The 22,088-nt window shown below is 40.2% G+C and overlaps 1 protein-coding gene across 21 annotated transcripts in view; it reads right to left on the bottom strand.

Annotated features, from left to right (window-relative positions):
- Positions 1-926: 926 nt before the first annotated feature.
- The window catches only part of ASPH (aspartate beta-hydroxylase), a 208,407-nt gene continuing 187,245 nt past the window's right edge, over positions 927-22,088 (bottom strand). For all 21 annotated transcript variants that reach the window (XM_070481184.1, XM_070481187.1, XM_070481185.1 and 18 more), the window contains 4 exons: positions 18,810-18,945; positions 15,350-15,441; positions 14,843-14,976; positions 927-3,855 (listed from right to left, as the gene is read on the bottom strand). In XM_070481184.1, coding sequence (XP_070337285.1) covers positions 3,705-3,855; positions 14,843-14,976; positions 15,350-15,441; positions 18,810-18,945 — 513 coding nt within the window. In that variant the 3' untranslated portion in view covers positions 927-3,704. The remainder of the gene's footprint in view (positions 3,856-14,842; positions 14,977-15,349; positions 15,442-18,809; positions 18,946-22,088) is intronic.

Genomic DNA, 22,088 nt, shown 5'->3' with positions numbered 1-22,088 from the left:
ACCCAGGAGGCACACGCGCAACTGACCCCACAGACGCAAGAACACAAGGCCCTCCACTCCTGCCACCCAGTAATGACTGTCACCAGCCATTGGTATGAGCAGCCAAAGTTGAAGAGACTCGAGAGATGCGTTTTGTTTTCACAGAGTGGATTTGAGGATGAAGCAAGGCAGTTATGTAAACATGATTCCTCTTCCCCTATATTTACAGTATTAAATGGATTGAAAAAAGAAAAACCAAATTTGATGCACACACTGCACTAGGACAAGGATTTCTTTGAGGCATCACACAGAGACCCCCTCTAGTTTTTGCAGTTTAAGATTAAGTGCATTTCCAAGTAGATACATCAGAATTAAATCATGCAGACCCAACTGTCAAGTTTAAGGTAGTACAAAGCCCTGAGACAACAGTATCTCCACTAATTTCCATTCTTATTGAATTATTTTCTTTGACCTCATCACCAGCATTGAATTGTTCAGTCTAAGAGCATGTTCTTGTAGGTCTGGCTACTGGCAGAGTTTTCTTACTTTGACATCCTGCATAAATGATTTTGATGTCACATCTTTTGTCAGGCCACCAGCTGATTATCATGAGCTGACTTTAAAAGAAGACACATAATTTGAAATATGATTATTTCTCTTAGCAATGTGACTTCCCACAGGCAGTGTGTGTCTGCAGATGGGGGGGGGGTCCCTTTGAAGACACATGTCATTGATTAATGAATCCATTCAAGTTGCCTCACTTAGGTCACTACAGCAAAGAAAAGTGCTACTAAAGCATTTAACCCCCCGCCCTCCTGCAAGCAGTAAAGGTGAGGAGCAAGGGCCTGGCTGTTGCTGAGAGGATAGGTATCCAATCACTGAGGAAGACCTTTACGGATGGCTAAATATGCAAGTACTGAAAATAAGAGAATACTAGGAATGCAGGATGAAATGCCAAAGATCATTTTATTTCTTTGTCTATTCTCCTTAGAAATGGAGTCCCCAACTATCCATTCAAAGGAAATTAGATAAAAATAAACAGATATCATAGGATATGATATCTTTACTTGTGCCATGTTTCCCAAAACCAGTTTTATGTTTTCAGATATCTTTTATTCTTCCAGTCACCTGCATGACATGGGCATTCATGTATGACGAGTTGGTGCTCAATGTCAAATAAAAAATATTTTAGTTGATAATGGGCAGTAAAATATGATTTCACACTTTAAGCATTTGGGAGGGTTAATTTGTTAGCAAAAAAATTCAAAGGAAAGAGGTGATTAAGCTGGCCATATTCACCCTCAACAGATATTACTAATCTTAACCATTTATTACATCTCTCTCAATGGATCTAGTGTTTTAATTTTTTTTCTACTGGTAGAGAATAATACAGAAGTAATTTTTGTATTCCACTCTTGAAATAAAATTGAAATTAAAAATATTTCTCAACCAATTGCATTACAGTATAAATACAACCTATTCATTTTGTATAGACATTTCAAACAACAAAATAATAACATTGAAATAATTCTACCAATGCAGTGAGTGAAACACTTTTCTTATATACCATGACATAGGGAAGTGAGATGAAGAATTAAAATGAATTAGAAAGTCCATTTTATTACTTGGGTTTATAAAATAGTTGTGGGATCCAAGTATTTAAAATGCTATTGGAGTCAGTTCTTGCCAATACTTTGCAACAGTAATAACAATTCTGGCTTTTCAATTGGAGATATTTAGAATCTTACTGTAGTGACCTGATTTCAAATACCATATCGTAATTACTAAGTTAAGAGCTAGTTTTCACTCTATTCCATGATTTTATTAAATGAATGTAAAAGGATGGTTCAACAATGACAATTTATACTTTGAACTTCTTTATGTGTATGCAATATACATACAAAAACCAAATTCAGTAAGTGACATGAATGTTACTACATGAGCATTGGATTGTATTGTCCTTTGTCAGTCATTTCCTCTGTTCAATAAATACTGAAGGACACAAATACTTTTTTATTTTTCAAGAGTTTGCTTTTTCTTCTGGACTTTGGTAATTAATTTTGATATTTTTCCTCACATGCTGCTTCACCTATTTTAGTGAGATTTTTGAACATTGGCAAGATAGAAGGCAATAAGACAAATATTTTGCAAACTCTTCTACTGGAAGCTAATATCCTTAAGGACAGGCGAAAAGGGTTCATCTCAATTTTAAAGAACTGTTTTTTAAATGAGATAAAGAAAGTATCCTCCTTTGTCCTTAGATGGAAAAGAAAGCACAAGTGTTTTTCTACCTGTGAATGAAATTTGGTAACCTGTGTGTCGTTTCTTCAGCATTTTTGTTCATATTGGCTTAAAATTCAGTGCACGAATATTGTTACATTCTTCAAGCTAAAGTTTCTAGTTAGCTTTGATTTAAAAAACAAAAAAATTCATGCATTAATACTCTACTAAATTAATGACGATCATCTTTGGAATGAGAGGGCAAGATCATTTTTCAGCTGTTATTTCTATACTGTGGGTGATATTAAAGCAAAGCTATGGGTAACAATTACTATTTCAAAGTGATGTTTAAGTGGTAGAAGTTTCTCAAACCAGGGAGCCAGAAAAGTCTTCTGAACTCAAAGAGGAATGCAACCTTGACATCCTACACCCACGACAAAGATCCTGTCATTCTTGCTCTTCCACTCTGCCAACCTGCATGTTTTTACAAAACTGTGATGGGAATCCTCTCAAGGACTTCGTCACTCACATAGATCTACAACAGGCAAAGACGCTCTGGATTCCAGCCCCATCTCACGGACGGCAAAGAGGCCAGGAGCCAGATGGTCCTAGCACCCACCTATCTACCTGATCCCGAGAAAAAAATTTTTACCTGGAGAAATTTTACTTTTTTCTTTTCAAGCCCTAATACTTGGCATTTAAAAAATTTACATGTGGCATTTTTATAACTCAATATAAAATGATTCCATGTCCTTTTTCAGTGTGAAAAGTTCCTCTTAGAAAGAAATAACGATTTTGATAGCTCCATCATTCACACAGCCGGGAAAGAAATTAAGACACCAGCTCTCAAGGAAGATAAACAAGCAAGCAGACTCACTGGGCAGGGGCCAGTACAGTTCACAGACATTGGCATGATTACATCTTTCTCCTTTGTATTAGGAAAGTCAAACTTCTCTTTTCATATGAGTGTCTTTTACTAAAAAGAATCAGAAGAAGGAATATGAGCTCACCAGGAAAGTTCTCATTAAACAGCCTGAAGTAAACCATTTACACAGCTTGCCATTAAAATCAACAAAAAAGTAGTGGTATGCGATGACAAAATCATCTAGCCACCCTAGAAAAATATAACTGTATAGAAAAATTACAAATGAAAGCAATCCATTTACAGTTTCTACAAATATTCTCATTGTACACTGATGTAGGCCTATTCTAAGTGGAAAAAACTCTTTGGCTGGCAAGGTAGAAGCTATCCTGTATTCACCTGAAATACAGGCATCAGATCGGTGTTGTCATGGGACGAAATATAGCAGGGTACTTTCTAAATGAATTGCAGTGAGGCAAATCTTCCCTTTTGTGTCTTCTAACCCTACGAAGAGGTTTAGAATTTTTCAGGCTGCAAATCAAGGGAATTAAAGGCCTTGGTGTTCAAACTTCTATCCCCGCACCCAAGGAGACAGACCCAGAAAGGCAGCCTCTCTCCAGTGTGTTCCAAGCCTGCAGACATACTAAATTGCAGGTAGGCTGCGTCTCTGATGGGGCGTCAGCTCTGGGTGCCACACATCCACGATGAAGATCAGCCGGAAAGACGCGGCGTCCTGCCAGACCTCATGCTCAAAGGAGTCATCAAAGATGAGCACCTTGCCTTCTTCCCACGTCCTGGAACAGAAAGACACAGATTCTGTGATTCAGATGCCCGACATCGATTCACGTCCATGTCCAGGAAGGCACTTTCATGACCACCTTTGCAATATGACCAGATAACTGGAACACCAAGTCAGGATTTATGCTTTTCCTGGGTGATGAAGAAAGAATTACAAGATTCTCACCACGAACATCAATTTTCAACACTCAGCACTGACAGTGTACAAAGGGCAGGGGATTGGTGATCAGGGCACACTTATTCTTGGTACAAACCTAGGCAAGGCTTGTTTAGTCAGGCACGCATTTGAACGTGTGCCCCAGCGGCTCATGCCCAGGGTCACGTGCCAGTCAATGACTCCGTGGTATTCTCCCTGGTGCTTCAGAGACTGGTTTAGACCTACAGACAGCGACTTGCTCTCGGGCGTCTCTATGCCCCATAGGATATGTGGCATGGTGTTGCAGCACCTCCACGTGATTCTCTTTTCAACTCATTCCATTTGTTAAAGTTCCATTTTATGGAAGAACGTTCCATAAAGAAAGTCCCTTTATGGAAGGGTAAATTGTTTATACTTCTAAGGTCATCTGCTATGCAAGAGGGTCATCCATGGAATATTTTAAATCAATGGTGCACAATATCCTTTAGGGCTAATAGCACTACTTCATAAGATATTTGTATAGGAGCTGAGATCTAAATATAGTGTTAGTCTAAACACAGCAGTTCAGAGAGAAATATGCAGGGGCAATTACACAATGCTTTTCAAATCCAAAGAAAGTTTATTAACTATGCTAATGGTCTCTTTCTTTTTTTCAAATAGGTATTAATTGCCAATATACCAAATGCTAAGCTATGTTTTTAAAATGAAATTTTTACTAGGAAATTTTCTTTAGATATTAAAATTCCACTCAAACATTTGAAATTTTATATCCTGGATTAGCAAATAATTAAAATTATAGGATGGAAAATGCTAGCTTGATTTCAAGTTACTGTATTTTCATAAGGAAATTTTCCTTAGGAAAATGATTTATGTCTTTTTAGCAGTGTGGTTAACAATATTAAATTAAGTAATATGACATACTGCAGGGTTTCTCAACCTTGGCACTACTGACATTTTGGGCAAGACAATTCTTTGTTGTAGGGGACTGTCCTGTGCTCTGTAAGATGTTTAGCAGCATCTCTGGCCTCCACCCACAAGATGCTAGAAGCATCTGCCACCAGTTATGACAACCGAAAATATCTCCAGTCATTGTTAATGTCTGGGAGGGGTGGGAAAAACTTGTCCCAGATATACAGAATGAATCTAACAATAACGTTTCCAAATTATTTAACGTAACTGATAAAGGAAATGAAAACTTGCAAGTTAAGAGCTACTTGAAGTTGGGAACCAAACATCAATTCTGCTGCGCCCCCCAACCTTGTGTGCTTTCTCACACACTTAGCCTAATGCCTTGCATTCAGTAAGTGTGTGTTGCTTGGCTGTTTGACACAATTCCCTGAAGGTTCAAAGAGTTCTAGTCAAGTGTAACACAGGACAGAAATATATACACTCAGGAGCAAATGACAGAATATGTATTCATTACCATGCAAAACCACACTTGAAAAGAAAGGCAAAGCCAAGAAAAGAAAGAAAAAATGACATACGGTCCATAGCTTATACAGATAGGTGGTTATTTTCCAGATCATAGTGTTATGTGTGGGACTAAGCAATGTGAATGGGTATCACTGACAAGCCTACAATATAGGCAGAAGATAACGGGTGGGGCGAAGTGCACTCAAAGGGGAAAAGCAGGATAGCCATGTTCACAGCATGATTCACAACAGCCAAAAGTTGGAAGCAACCCAGTGTCCACTGATAGATGACTGAATAAACAAAATGTTATATATACATACAATGGAGTATTACTCAGTCTTAAAGAAGAAGGAAATTCTGACACATGCTACAACATGGATAAACCTTTAGGACATTATGTTAAGTGAAATAAGCCAAGTCACGAAAGGACAAGGATTATATGATTTCACGTATATGGGGTATACATATAGTAGTCAAATTCATAGAGATAGAAAGTAGAATGATGGGGAGTTGTTCAGTGGGTACAGATTTTCAGTTTTACAAGATGAAAAGCGTTCTGTGGATGGAATGTGGTGATGATAGCACAATATGAATATACTTAATGCCACTAAATTGTATGCACATTTAAAAATAGTTAGGATGGTAAATTTATGTTATGTGTACCTTACCACAACTAAATATGAAAACGAGAGAGGCAAAGGGGAGCATGTGGTGGAAGAGAAAGGGTGAGAGAAGGCCACAGCGAGACAGAAAAGTCACGGTCTCTCAAGAGAAGCAGATTTAACCCTCTTGGCTCTGCCACTGACTACGTAACTGAGAATGAGTTTCTTAGCATATTTCAACTTTTGTATCTACATCTGCATAGCTGATGTGAGGATTAGCATATGGTCGGCACATAGTAGATATTCAATTAATGGCAGAGAATTTAAACCCAGGAGGAAAGAAAATGCCAAAAAAATAGGAAAAATGTCAAAGAGGACATAAGGTTGGGAAGTGGTATAATGTTACCAAAAATTGCCTTGGCATCACTCCCTATGAATTTGTCTTCATTTGAGAAAATTACAAACTTCCCAGGGAGTGAGATATCAAAAATCTTTAAGAGAATCTGAAATATTTTGTGCTGCATTGACAAGTGATTCTCAATGTTTTTTGAGTGGCAGGGAACCTGGGACCTATTTAAAATACAAGAAGTAATTCAAATAACTAAACAGAACATTCTAGATTGCACAAAATGACATTTTTCACTAGATTTTGGTAGGCATCAGAAAGCCAAAGATTTAGGAAGTGCTTTATGGGAGGAAAATCTTGAGCCTTCCATTCATTAACTTAAATTTACTGTAAACTGGAAAACGCTTTGAGTGCTGGAACACACTGGCTCATTCATGGACACCAGTGCCCGGAAGACCGAAACTTGTTACCGCTGCTTTGTAGCTTTTTAGATATTTTAAGTCAAATATGGTCCATTGATTAAACAATTTTTTTAACAAACAACCTAGGAGGTATTCCAAAGGGTTCACTTTCTTTAGGGCAATAAAAATCACGGAGAAGTATGTCCTCTTAGACTTATGTCTGCCCTTCCATACTCTTTCATACGTTTTCCCAGAAAACAGCAAAGACACTCAGTTACTTAATATAGATTCTCAAATGTAGATTCCTTCTGAATATTTAAAAAATGCTGTCTTTCAATCACTTATCAGAGCTAGAATGACTAAAAATGCAGCCCTCATTAACTACAAAGGGGAAAAGGGAAGGACAATAAAACCCTATCCAAGAGATGTGCAGAATGAAGTGACGTGGGGTTAAACTAGAGATATATGGCCTGCCTGGGAAACGACAAGGGTTTTACACAACAAAAAGAGACAGAGCATAAAGATGTCAAAGGTCTTTAGCTCTCTTCCGAAGGAAAAACAAAGACTCATCGTAATGCAAGGAAATAGCTTTCAGGCCACTTGCTTTGGGAACAGAGCTCCACCAAATATGATTAAGTTATGCTCAAGTATTGACATGGGAATAGCTCTCTGGAGAAAAGATTTTCAAGGCAACCTTTAAAAGAAGCTTCCTGAAGGTTCTCACACAGTCTTTCTCTGTGGGTTTAGAAAAGCAGGATTGGAGGTCCATCCCTGGATAGCCACCTCCACTGAATTTTAGAATTTTCTACCATAATGAGAAGAACACCTCTCTCTGGTTTGCCAACAGATACAAGAATATCTGGTCACAAGATAAAGCAATACTATATAATTCCTCAAATTATTATAACTGTAATTAGCGATAATGATATAATGGTGGCAGCACATACCTAGTAGCTATAATTTTGTCATAGAATTACCGTCAATACTAAGAATGCTAAGTAATGATATTAGGTGCTTATAGTTTTCCACCTCAAAACTTTACAGATCATATCTCAGTGATCTTTGCTAAAACGTTCTGAGGTAGGCAAATGACACGGTTCTAACTTTCCAGGAAAGGAACCCCGTGGAAGCAAGTTCAGATGTCTGCACTGACAGTGTGATTCTGTGGAAGAAGCAGAAAGTCACGAGACTTGCTTCATCACAGCCCAAACTTTTGGCTCAAGATCACTCTTCTAGCGGCTGTTCTTGGCGCCTGTAGCTGCCATGCTGAGGTGGCCTGTAGGGCATTAAACAGCCTGAGTTGAATGCAGACGAGGGTCAAAGAGTTTGGAAGACGGCTACTTAACACAGTTCTTACTAATTCTGATCTATTGAGATCCCTCAGTTCTAACTGCCTTAGAAATCCTGGCAAGTACGTGAATTGCAATGTAAAACTGCGTTATTACCACTTCCTCTGCTCTCTCTCCTCCTAACACACACAGACAGAAATATAAACACACACACACATTCTCTCCCTCTCTCACACTGTATATCCATCAATCTGGAAAAAGCATTTTTCTTGAAGCTAGGATACCTGTGTTCTCATTCTTCCCATTTTACTGATGAGGAAATCAAGGCTTAGTGAGGTTATGCAAGCTGTCTAAAGTTACACAGCCAGTATTCAAGTTATAAAGCTGGGATTTGAACCCAGGTCACGTGACTTCAGTGCTCCTAATTTGCTTTTATGAAGAGACATAACGTTAAAATCTAAAGTAAAAACTGGGGATGCATTTTCCCATAGAAACATTATTATAAATAGTCACTGGTTCTAGAGGCCTATTAAGAAGGATCACGAGTTAAGAAGCTTTTGGGGGCTGGTCCAGGAACTCCACATCATTTATTACTGCCATAGGAAGAAAATGGATCCTACCTTTCCAAATTCACAAGAATCAGTTCAACAAACAAACGTTTGGACACAGTCGCTTTTCCATGTGGGAAGTGCCATTCCCTGTAGCAATGTAGATATGTATCTGTGTTTACGAACAGCCATGAGCACACCATGCTAACCAGAACAGGGGTTAAGAAACTTTACTGATGTTTTTAATTCACCAAATTGCTTAAGTGAAAGACGAAACAGGATAAAATGTTACTACTCAATAACGAACCTTCAAAAACACATTCCATCCAGTTAAAAATGCCATTTTTGTCCTACAGACACAGATGGGCAGGCTTGAATGGTGACTCGTGAATAAGGTCACATTACAATTTGGATGGAAGATGGGTAGATTTTGTGAAACAGAAGATCTATGATTTCAGGGAAACTAGCAAAAAATGATGGAAGAAGGGATGAAAACATTTGGTTCTAAGTGATTTGGTAATTCACAGCTTTCACGATGTGATTAGAAAATTTTAAAATTTACCTTATCTTCTTGGGCACTTTAAGGAAAGAAAAATATTCGCTATGAACAATTCATGGTGGATTTAAAAAACTAAGTCTCTCTCTGACTGTTAATATTTTATCACGCCTTCCGCACAATCTTCCTAATTGGAAACTTAAGAGATTAATGAAAAAAAAAAGTTAAAATACTTGAGGTATGTGGGAAAAGGCCATTATTTCTAGAGCAACATAGAGAGGAATTAAATGACACTGCCAGGTCATCTCTTCAGCCTGATGCTGACATTAAAGCCAATGCACACTTTCCTGGCTACGTGCTGGTCTTGTCCAACAGTTCAGGCTGGCAATTCGCAGGCAATAATGCTGGGTCTCCAGGAGAGCACATGGTCACCCTTCTTTCCCTGAGCCCGGTTCCAGGATATCTCAGAGGACGTCTTAGAGAATGGAAGAAAGAATTCCTCTCTGGGATCATCCAAAGCTCACACAAGTCGGCCACTCCATGTAACAACTAATTCCTACTTGCCAGTGGCATGTTTATCCACTGACTCAAGTGCTCTCAGCTCTGGATCAAGATTGTTAAGGAGCTCATCTTACAGACCACATAGCATGGCCTGTCAGGGGTGACACAAACGGCCCAGGGATGGACACTCCCCAGTTGCTTTCTCTACTTGATACCCTGTTGTCTGGAAATGAAAGCTAGCCTTTAAAGTGATCACCTTATAAGTACTGTATAGCAAATCCTAATTTTGGTAACAACAACAAAACTCCAAAAGCCCAAAACCCTATACATAGCAGGGCTATGGGATTGAGACTAGGAGCACAGACTTTCAAGCCAGACTGCCTGGGACCAAAGCTTGGTTCCAATATTTCAGTGGATTGAATGGTGGCCCCCCCCAAAAATATGTCCACTTTGAACCTGTGGGTGTAACTTTATTTGGAAAAAGGGTCTTCACAGTTGTAATTAATCTAAAGATCTTGAGATGAGATCATCCTGGATTAGGTTGGGCCCTAAATCCAGTGATAAGTACCCTTATAAAAGAGAAGGGAGAAGACACAGGGAAAAGGGGATGTGATGACAGAGGCAGAGATTGAGTGATGCATCTAGCAGCCAAGAAAGCCAAGGAATGCCGGCAGCCACCAGAAGCCAGGAGAGAGCCAGGGACGGATTTTCCCTCAGAGCGCTAGAAGAAACCCATGCTCCTGATGCCTGATTCAGACTTCTGGCCTCCAAAGCTACAAGAGAATACATTTCTGGTGTTTCAAGTCATCCCGTTTGTAGTAATTTGGCAGCCCTAGGAAACATACAAACATCCAACACTTACTAAGCTGAGTGACCTTGGGGAAGTTACTTAGCATCTTTATACCTCAGTCTCCTCGGCTATAAAATAAAGATTTTAATAATCCCATACCACTGGTGTGAGGGTTAATGAGTTAATGTATGTAGAGTGCTGACAACTGTGCTTTGCACATAGTAAGCACAATATATATTATCACTGTGTTCTTCTTCACCATCATCATCACCATCATCACCATCATCATCATCATCATCATCATGAACATACATATATAGGCACTGAGAAGCATCTGGGCAACATCCGAGTACTGAGATCAAAAATAATACTTACTTTTTCATTGCATTTCTCTGTGTTTTACAAATTATGTATAAGGAACATGCATCAGTTTTGTAATCGGAAAGCATATATTAATTTCAAATGCCCATTTTCTTTATAGTGATGGAAGGCTGCATATCCGCAAGCTCATCTTCAGATAAAAAGAGCTGTGCTATGTTTGCAGTGATGGAATATTTAACAATATGCACGCTAGTGGGAATCGCACAGCGCTGGAGAAACAGCAACGTGATTGTTATTACCTGAGAACTACAACGCACAAATTGCTACAAGTAACCTACTCTTTTGGAAGTTGAGCAGCTCTGGAAAATTGCTTCCTGTTGCCTAGCACAGGAAGCCGGATTTCTTGGTGTATGTGCCTCTCTTTCCACACTAACAGTACTTCCACAATAACAGCATGAAACTTCCAGACTTCATATTACAGCCTTTCTGTCCTTAGAGTTTATGAACAGACTGCTATTCAGATATCTAGCTATTTTCACTATAAGCATTACATAGTACTTTGACCCATTTCTTTTATGAAAAACACTAGTTTTGTAATGAAGTGCTTAGCCTGACACAATCAGCCTTGAGTTAAGGATTACTAAGGATAAGAATGTGACGCAACATAAAGCAGGTGCAATAGGAGGGCCATGGAGAAGGATGCTGACCAGCAATCACGATGAGGCGGAAAGGCACTGACGCTTACCTGCTCTTCAGGGATGAGGGAACTTGAAGCAGTTCATCCTCTACAAAATTGCCTCCCTGCCTCAACAACAGGTAGGTGAGTGGCAAGTACTTTTTAATAATCCCTGCGCAAAATACACCATCTGAAAATTACTGTCATCAGCAGGTATTGACTGTCAGGTGACGTAGGTTGCATCCAGCACAGTGGAAACTGAGGGGCTGCCAAGTTAATGTTCTTATCCAAGATCACTCTCCAAGTGAGCTGCAAAACTGAGGCTTAAACCCTTCCCTACTTCAGCAGGTGAAGACGTTAACCTCATCATGTTTTAAACTTGAGGGCAGAGGCTGGCAGTCACCATTTCCATTGTCAAGCACGGGCACCAGCTGTTTGCTGGGAGCCCAGGGTGGGGATGCACCTCTGGATGTGCTACTGGGGCAGGTCTCCCTGCAACACTTCTGCCTTGTGAGCCCTCCCTGGCTTCTGGTTTAAGCTCTGGCACCATCCACCTGCTCTCCTTCTTGACTGCCTCACCCATTCTGTCACCCTGCGCTTCTCATCGCCTCAGGCCTCTGATGACTGGGATCAGTTCCATAGGTTTTCCTCTCCCTGCCTGTCCCTAAGTGAATTTTTATCTAGAGATTCTTTCCAAGTATCTACAAGCAGAACAGATAAGAGATTTAAAAAAATAAATAAATAGAGAGTGGGAGGGAGAGAGGGAAGGGAGACAGAGACAGAGAGAAGAAACAAGTTTAAAACCCTAAGGTTACAGCACTCAGGAATGAGGCTTGTGCTCTTCTCCATCTTTGCTGCCCCATGCTTCTTACTTGATCTTCCAGGAATTGGCCTTGTCCATCTTTGCCTTCCCCAGCATGCCCCTACCTCCTCTGTGAGTCCCCTGGGTCCCCCGCCATGTTCCTGCTCATCTTCCCCTTAACAGAGAGACCCTGCAGACCAAAACTGAGTTCCCAAAGGCTTGGCAAGATCCATTCCATTTTGGAAGAAAGCTCTCCCTGTGCAGCCGTCTCTGATTCCTCCCCATGGTCCTCCCAACTCTGCCCTCTGCTGCCTCATCTCCTTCTTGGTTCTCCTTTCTCTTCTGCCTCCTAAATGTAGATGTGTCCATGGATTCTCAAGCTTCTTCTAGAACCTCCTGCTAAGTCTGCCTCTCACACCTTTATGTCTAGACTTGACTTCTCTCCTGAGCTCCACATATTTCTAGCCAAAACCAGTATTTCCACTACTGAGTTCCAATAGCACCTAAAATAAAATATACACAAACACTGAACTCATTGTCCATTCCCCTGAACTTGCCTCATGCTTCCCTAGTTCTCAATATTTGCTAAAGCATCAACACCCTCCTACTGACCAAAATGGAAACCGCCCAGTCATCTTGGACTTCCCCTCCCTCATACCACCCACACTTAAGACGCACTTCGGTCAGTCTTCATAATCTCTCTTGCCTCTGCTCTTCACTCTCCCTTTCTTTCCAGCATCCCAATTCTAGCTCTCCATGGGTGGGCCACTGTGACAATCTATTAACTCTTCTTCCCATCTGCCCTCATAGGATTTACCCATGGCTTCCAGAACAACTTTCTAAAAAAAGTCTGATCCCATTAGTTTGGTATGATTTAGCTTCTTATCCACTCTTTTACTTTCCAACCTTATTCTATATGCACTGTTAAAGTATTTAAACAAGGAGGCCATTAGACTGAGGTGGCTCCAATACCTTGGGAGCCTACATAAACAAACCAAAATCTGAGCCAGAATCAATGCACTCAAATCTGAGAAACGGAAACTTAAGAATAATGAATCACAAAGAGCCGACCAGGCTTTCCCAAATAAGGCAACCACTGATGCTATAACCAGTCAAATAATTTTTTTGCTTTGCTTCAGCATCTTCTCTATAAAAACCTTGCCCCTAGCTCCTGTTGTGCTCCTAATTGTCTTTGGTTTGACGCTGCCTGATTCGAACTGGTGTGGCTCACAAAAACTCTTGAAAATTTTAATGTGCATAAGTTTACCTTTTAACAGTATCCTACAGTCTTGGTTGCTGAAATCATTCAATAGTCCTCATATGTGGCCTGTAATTTTGGCCACATTTGTGCCTTTGCAGATGCTGTTTCTTCAGCCTAGAATGCCCTTCTCTCCCAGCTTTCAATGTCCAAATCCTTCCTATCTTTAAAAATCACTACTGTCAAGATTCCTAAACCTCAGTGGCAAATGAGCTCCCTGCTTATTGCCCCACTGTAGCCTTTTTTCTCTGTCTCTCTCTTATGATTCATGACATTCGAGCTTGTGTTCTCTCTCTGATTGGGCGTGTCCAGTAGGGGAAGGCTCCTGCTGGTTCATCTCTGACTCTCCCACAGCACTCTGTGCTGCTGCTCCACACCCAGGGCAGGCAGGTGTTTGCAACAACCACATGAACAACTGCACGGTCCTCTGAACACTCCCTTCCATCAGACCTCTACTAAGGACCATGAGAAATATATGAGAACACAACAACTTGGGTTCTGCTCTCTAGGAGCTTACAGCTCAGTCAAATTAAGCTCACATATACTAATTAATAAAAAGCAATGGAAGATAAAGAACAGGATTACTGAGAATATATACTGTACACACTCTGAGAAGTCAGAAGAGAGGTTCCTTTTTATGAAACTAAACTGGATCATAGTAATAGGTTTATTCTGGTTGGGTGAAAAGAAGGGCACTCCAGGTGAAGGGAATAATAGGATTAGGACAGGAAAAGGCAGGGGGAGAAGGGGCCCTAACATTCACCACGTCCCGACTCATGCTAGGACTGGGCTAAGAGCCTGGTATGCATTATTTCATCTAATCCGTACAACAATCCTGCAAAGTAGATAGTATCACTGCCAATTCTTTAAGTAAGGAGGCTGAGGCCTAAGGGATTAGTAACTGGCCAAGGTTACACAGGATTACCCGGCAGAGCTGGGATTTGAAAAAGGCAGCCAGCTTCCACTGCACCATGCTCTCTTCTAGAGCAAAACATGTAAATCTCAGCAGGTGTTTCCTTCAGGAGGGGGATTCTTGGTATTGATGAATAATTCAAGTTGTAAAGCAATAAGCACAATGTGTAATACTTGCATGGCTCAGTGTAAGCTAGCTGACTCTGCATGCAAGTCTGTCCATCTAGAAGGAGAAGCAAGAAGGCCCACCGCTAGCTGAGATTGCTCAGGGGAAATGGCCAAGGAGGGCGGCCCAAGAACTGGGGAGGATCTCCTGACTAACAGAAAGCAGGAAGAAGGGACACAGGTGAAAGAGTCTGGATCAATATCACCCACCCCAGGCTACTTCAGTTACAAAGGAAGAGAGAAAATCTAACTGAACATAGTTTGTTGTAACAAGCATCCATCCTCAGAGGTGAGGAATAAGAGGGCAAACAATGGAAGCAAACATACTTGGTCTCATTGGCGCATCGGATCTTGCAGCCTTCCTTGGGAATCACCAAGCCCAGGTGCATTCGGAGCCTGCAGTTGGTGGGCCCCGTGTGTGGCCACACGTGAGTTCCTGGGTGCATGACAGAATATTTGATCTGCGCAGAAAATACAACACACCGTTCATCCATTTATCAAGGTGTGGGGGAATTGCTTCATTAAAGTGACAGTACAAAATTACTGTCAATCTGGATTAGAGGCTTTGTAAGACTCAGAATTTATATTCTTGCCTTATTTCTTTGTGAAGGAACTAAAAATAAGGACTCCCATTTTTCACAAAGTGATAAACACTGAACATTTTCCACCCTCAATTCTGACATCAACCACACGAAATTATGTTTCATTAAAAAGGGAGTTCAAAAAGAGGTATTTGTTGGGCCAAAGGGAATAACTGTTTCTTTGTAAACATCAGCATTCCCTTATTCCTAATAACTAAGTGTGCCCATCCCAGCACTGAAACACTCTTGGTACCTGTCCTCTTCTGCATCCTGTTGTCTCAGGGAATTTATCTAGTAAAGAACACGTTATAGGAGCTCCTTTACAGGCATTTTCATTTTTTCTTCCTAGAACAATAAATGATAAACCATGTTAGAAACAAATCACAGTAAAGCTTTAACTCCTCCTGTTTTGACCACATGTGATCTCTATTGTCATCCTCTCTGCAGGAATGAGAAGGCTGAGTAAACACAAGATAAAGTGTCTTGCTCCAATAGACAGTGACTGGCAGAGCAAGGACCAGAATTCTCCACTCAGTGCTGGACTATTTGACTAAGGATGTCTAACGGACAAGGCACATGTTGAATACTCATTTTCACCCCTGTGGCAGGCAGAATAAAGGCCTGCTCCCAAGGACATCTATATCATAAGCCCAGGAACCTATGAATATGTTATGTGACATGGCAAGAGGAAATAAAGCTTGTAGATGACATTGAGATTTCTAATCAGCTGACCTTAAAGTAAGGAGATTATCCCGGATTAACTAGCTGGGCCCAACGTAATCACAGGGTCTTTAAATGTGGAAGAGGGAGGGGAACAGTCAGCATCAGAGTGATACAGAATGAGACAGACTTGACTGGCCACTGCTGGCTTTGAAGATGGAAAGGGGCTGGGAAAAGCTAAGGAATGTGGACAGATTCTAGAAGCTGGAGCCTCCAGGAGGAATGCAGCTTGATGACACTCTGATTTTAGCCCAGTGAGAACCACTGTAGACTTCTGACCTCCAGAACTGTAAACGTGATAAATCTGTGTCATTTTAAGCCACTAAGTTTGCAGTAATTTGTTACAGCAGCCACAGTAAACTAACACACGCATAAAGGAGGGAAAATAGCTTATATTTCTAACCAAAAAATGCATTTGTAAGACTATATTAAAGAGTTACCTAAACGGTCTTTTTAATTGGAATTTAGTGTATTTTTCAATGTACAGATTACTCTTTATATGTTGATAAAGAACAGGATTTAAATGAAGAGACAACGTCTCAGAGAGATGTCGTTTTCTGAGTGACTGAGTCAGGAACACAGATTTTAGGACACAGTCTTAGCATCTTAGACCATGCAAATTTCTTCACCATCTACAAAATCACTGTTTCTTAGGGAAGATGTGCTAAGGACTATACACAGCATCATCTGCTCTCATGAAGGAGTAAAACAACGCATGTTTTAAAAGACAGAAACATTTTGGGGCCGGCTCCGTGGCCAAATGGTTAAGTTCACATGCTCCGCTTCAGTGGCCCAGGGTTTCGCTGGTTTGGATCCTGGGCGTGGACACGGCACTACTCATCAAGCCATGCTGAGGTGGTGTCCCACATAGCACAACCAGAGGCACTCACAACTAGAATATACAACTATGTACTGGGGGGCTTTGGGTGGGGGAGGAGGTGGAGGAGGAGGAGAAAAAGATTGGCAACAGATGTTAGATCAGGTGCCAACCTTAAAAAAAAAAAAACAAAAGACAGAAACATTTTAATTCCCTATTCCAGATTCCTACAAGGGACTGCTACAACTAAAGCTGAGTTTAATTTTACTTAACTGATGTTAGTTCTGTCCTAAGATAATCATATACTGAGAATAAAATGAGAGTTACAAAGAATGTAATTTAAAGGTATTCTCCTCAGTCAAACGGACCTCAATATTTTAAAAACAACTTTTATATCTACGTTAGCTTTTCCTAAGTAATCTTTTTGCCTCTTGAGTAAAATGTTAGTGGCTGTTTTTAGCTATTAATGGAATATCCTAAATGAGTTGAATTATAAATGTCAATTTGACCAAACAGATTCCTGTATAGGCCATCATAAAGCATTTTTAAGACCTAGCTTATGCAGGATCTGGGGATGGCCTGGCAGGAGCCCCCACTTCCGGGTTCTGTGCTGTGCAGGCAGCAGTTAAGCGAAGCCTGGTGGCCTGAGGAGCAACCAAGCTCCTATGGACACAGTGGTAAGAGCTGAGCACATGCCCCATGGAGAAGAGGTGTGTCTTACCTAAATGATAGGTAATGAATGGGTAACCGAATGGATTGTGACACTAGGACTGCTACATGAACAAGACTGATTTAGAGAGCACCTCTAGCTATTCAGACACATAAATCCCTTCTAGGCTGCAGATACAGATTGTCTGTAAGGGAAAAAGCTGTGTAGTAGATGCTTGACATTTGCAAATTGCCATTGGTAGTTTTAAGTATTCATGTGATCGTGAGGGTTTAAGAATCCAATGAGAGTTCCATGGTGCTCAACACTGGCCAGCAACCACTCAACATGCTTAGAGTGACTCATCTGATGCTCACAACACCTGGTGAGGGAGGTGCTATTAGTGTTCTATTTTCTAGAAGAGAAACTGAGGCACAGAGAGGTCACACAGGAAGTGGCAGAGTAGGATTTCCAGCCCAACTAAACACAGAGTCTGCGTTCTTAACCATGATCTAAGACCGCCTCTCCATTAGTGTCATTATTACATAATGGATGATTATTATGTAATAAAAATAAACAAAAATATTGTTGGCAAAAAGCTGATGGAGTCATTTGAAATCATGTGATCTCTCTTCTGATGGATGTATCCTTGAAAATATTACTTCTGTCTCTTACGTGTAAACCATTCTGAAAGCATACTGAGATAAACGGCACTGCTTATCTGTCCTTTAACGTAAAACGGCTGCTTATCATCCTCTCAATTTATTTTGTGTAGCTGAAGAAGTGCAGCACACGCTGTTCAGTCTTCAAAATGGATTTACTTTTGTTTAACTATGGTTAACCCAGGTTAACTCAAGTTTTCAAGAAGAGACATAAAGAGCCTTAAAGATAAAATTCGATGCTTCTGATTTTAAGGATAGATTGATATATTAATTCATTGAACACACACATATTGGAACACTGTCTATGTGCTTGGCCTGGGGTCAGCTCAAGGAATATCAGCTTGAATATGAACCACTTTCTATTCTTGATGAGCTCCAACACTAGTTATTATTGTCTTGTCATTCTGGTGTCTCATCTCCACAACTCTCACCCTTGGTGACATCATTTTGGCATGCAACATCATTTCCATTTTCCAGGAGCAAATGAGGCTCAGGGAATCTCCTTTCTAAGGTATTGATAAGCACATGGTGGACTTTTCAGTTATGCCTATACAGTAGGGTTACTCTTCGTAACACGCTGTTTAACAGAAAAGACCAGCAAATCAAAATACTATTTACATATATTTATCCAAATATACACGTGAGTATACACACACATACACACATATATTTACATAAGTGTGCAAACACTCATACACAAATAACTGTTCAAATGTAGTTTAAAAAATAATGAATAGATTTTGATAACGTAGGTTTTCCAAGCAGTTTTCTTTAAGCCAGGGAATCCTGGCTCTGCGAAATATCACCAGAAGTTTTGTGCCCACTTCCCAGCAGGCTACAGAGAACAATCTAGAAGTCAGGAGCTCACCTTGCTGCCACAGGGTAAACTGGCTCCAGTCACCCTTCTCCCTCAAGTTTTCATCTTCAGGCAGGAAGAGACCTTTGGTTTCATCCATCACGGCAAGGCCTTCATCTCGGATTAACTTCCAGTTTCTTTCTAAGGACTAGAGGGAAAATTCTGGTTTTACTGGACTGAAAATATGCCTCGTAGAACACGTTATAATGACTCTCAGCTTTCTGTTTGTTTGTCTGATTAATAAAGTAATGAAATTTTTATTTTCATTGAGATTGCTTATTTCAATTTCCTCTGGGACCTCTTGTCAAGGGTGTAAAAAAAACACAACCTAGTATTATTTTTCAGAACCAAATACCTCTGCAGCATAAAAATTTCAATAATTTTTAGAAATCTCAGAGAATAATTCCCTCTATAATTTGTGTTTAGGTTTGCCTAACGGTTTGTTTTTTTAAGACCACAACCTAACAAGAATATTGATCTTGTTGATCATATTACACCAGTACACTACAATACACTCCATGTGACAGGCCAGCATCCAAAATGGAATACAAATCCCAGACTTAATAATTTCTCCTTTCAATAGAGGTCCTCGTAAAGGTGCCATTCAACATGGTAAATATTAATTAAATTTCAAAGACACAGGAAAAATGTCCACTGGAGCATCCGATGTATTATAAAACTAAGAAAAACAAAGCAAATAAATGCCCTAATGTTTAGAATTCAGTCAAACAAAAATATTTCCTTGACTTCTCATTTCTGAGGGTGCTTCAGGCCCTGTCAGAAAGTAGGCATATGATCAGGAGAGCGGTGGAGTGGCCGGGCTGGTCCCGGTAGATCAAGTGGACGAGGGAGCGAGTGGAAGCTCTCCCTGCCTGGTAACCCCCACTATCACACTGTGATGTTGATTACGGGCGGGGATGGCACCCAGTGGGAGCAGAGGGGCAAAGCAGACCAGGGCGAGCATCCCAAGTGGGATGGAAACTGAGAGGAACTATTATCAGGAGAAAAGATCAAAAACTGCTCTCCTACTGTATGAAAGAGACTAAGGTGCACTGAAAAACCAGGATTTTGAAATGTTAATAATTTCCAACATTTCTGTGTTAAATGAGCAGTGGATGGAAGAGTTGAGCACATGGGTACACGGATAGGATAGGGAGGAACACAATAGCTGATTGCAACAAGACTCAGGGCTCAAGAACACGGAAGTAGAATTAACAAGTTACAAACAGAGAAAGAGTTTGACAGAAAAAATGAGAACGACAATTAACATTCTCTGAAAATGGATGGCGTTGCCTTGTAAAACATGGTTCTCTATTTTATGAATTTGTCAAGTGAAGCCTGGATGACCAATTATTGCATGGAGCAGAGCACGAGACAATGTGTAAAGTGTTTTTACCAACCCACGCTTTATGAATTTGACTCAAGGTGGGAAAAGTGATAAGGAGCCAGGAAGACTCCACAGGCACAGAGACCCTCAGAGACTTGTGTGAAAACGCAGTGCCAACTGCAGCCAGATCCAGGGAACACTTTATATTGTGTGACAACATTAGGTTTATTAAAATATCCTAGGATAAGAGATAGATTTGAAGATTAGATACTGATTTTAAAATTACTTCTTTTTTCTGCTTATTTCTTTGAATCTATTGGTCCATTTCTTTTTTAAATTTCAGCTTTATTGACATATAACTGACATATAAAATTAAAAGATATTTGAAGTGTATATTGTAGTGATTTGATACATATATACATTATGAAAGGACTCTCCTCATCTGTTTAACATATTAATCACCTCACATATTTATCTTTTTTTTTTTTTGGGTGGGAACATTTAAGTTCTACTCTTTTAGCAAATTTCAATTACATAATACAGAGTTATCAACTATAGTCATCAAGTTATCCATTAGACCCTCAGACTTTAATCTTGTAGCTCCAAGTTTGTACCCTTTACCAACTTCTCGCTAATTCCCTCACCGCCCTCTTCCCACCCCCCTAGTTCCTGGCAACCACTTTTCTACTCTGTTCCTGAGTTTGATTTTCTCTCTCTTTCTCTTTTTTTAATGTAGACTCACATGTAAGTGATAACACACAGTGTTTGTCTTTCTGTGTCTGGCTCATTTCACTTAGCATAATGCCCTCAAGGTCCATCCATGTTGTCACAAATGGCAGGATTTCCTTTCTCGTGGCTGAATAATATTCCAGTGTGTGTCTGTGTATCTCATATCTTCTTTATCCATTCAGCCATTGATGGACACTTAGGTTGTTTCCCTTTCTTAGTTACTGTGAATAATGGTGCAATGAATATGAAAGTACAGATATCTCTTCAATATTTTATTTTGGATCTTGTCATTTTTTTTGGTTATGTACTCAGAAGTGGGATTGCTGGACCATATGGCAGTTCTATTTTTAGTTTTTTGAGGAACCTCCGTATTGTTTTCCATTGTGGCTGTACCAATTTACAGATCTTATACTTCTATTTCTGTGAAACCCACCCAGTGATTTACGTCAAAATCTGCAGCTGCTCCTGTCATCACCCTGTTTTATGCTGGTGCTGGTCATCTGTCCACAAACAGCCTCAACATTATTTCATGCCAAGTAGGTAATTTGTAAATGGTAAGTCAAAGATTGAATTTCACTAAACAGATACTTGAAAGCCCTCACACTGGCAGGTTTCCAAAGTGAGAGAATACCATGGTTTTCTCAAGAATGCCAAGAAAAAATGCACCCCAAATATTCACATCTTCTCAAATGCACCTAAATTGCCAACACTCCCCATGGCTATTGTAAGCTGTTTGAGTTGTTGATAAATCTGTTAGATTCTTGTTAAACTGTCACACAGACAAAGGGAGAATTATCTCCCTAACACATGAAATTACTTTTCAAATGAGGTTCCTAGCACCTTATATGGCAGGCTCTTCTCCTCTTCCCTCCTGGTGTTTTACAAGCTTCTTTCATTTCTTTTGAAAGCTGATTTTAGGGGCATCTTTGGAAAGAGCTGATCTTTTGTTACTAAAATAGGACACAAAGCCCTAGGGAAAATGTTAAAGCGATTGTATCACTAAACAAAATTTAAAAAATTTTACTTAAGAGCAGGCTGTCATCTATTTTAAATGTGAAACGCAGTCATTCCCTCCCCCTCTCCTCCCCTCTCGACAGTGGCCTCCAGGGAAGTGTAGTTGAGGTTCTTTTTCATGAGCAGTAATGAATTTTTTAAAACTTTTTTGTGTTCGCTTGTTAAACATGGCACACAGGCATTGGATGCCGGACTCGTGCTCAAAGGAGCAAACTGGTACA

This window comes from Equus asinus, chromosome 12, assembly GCF_041296235.1.
Source record: "Equus asinus isolate D_3611 breed Donkey chromosome 12, EquAss-T2T_v2, whole genome shotgun sequence".
NCBI classification, from domain to species: domain Eukaryota; kingdom Metazoa; phylum Chordata; class Mammalia; order Perissodactyla; family Equidae; genus Equus; species Equus asinus.
This window is presented reverse-complemented; position numbering and strand designations above follow the sequence as displayed.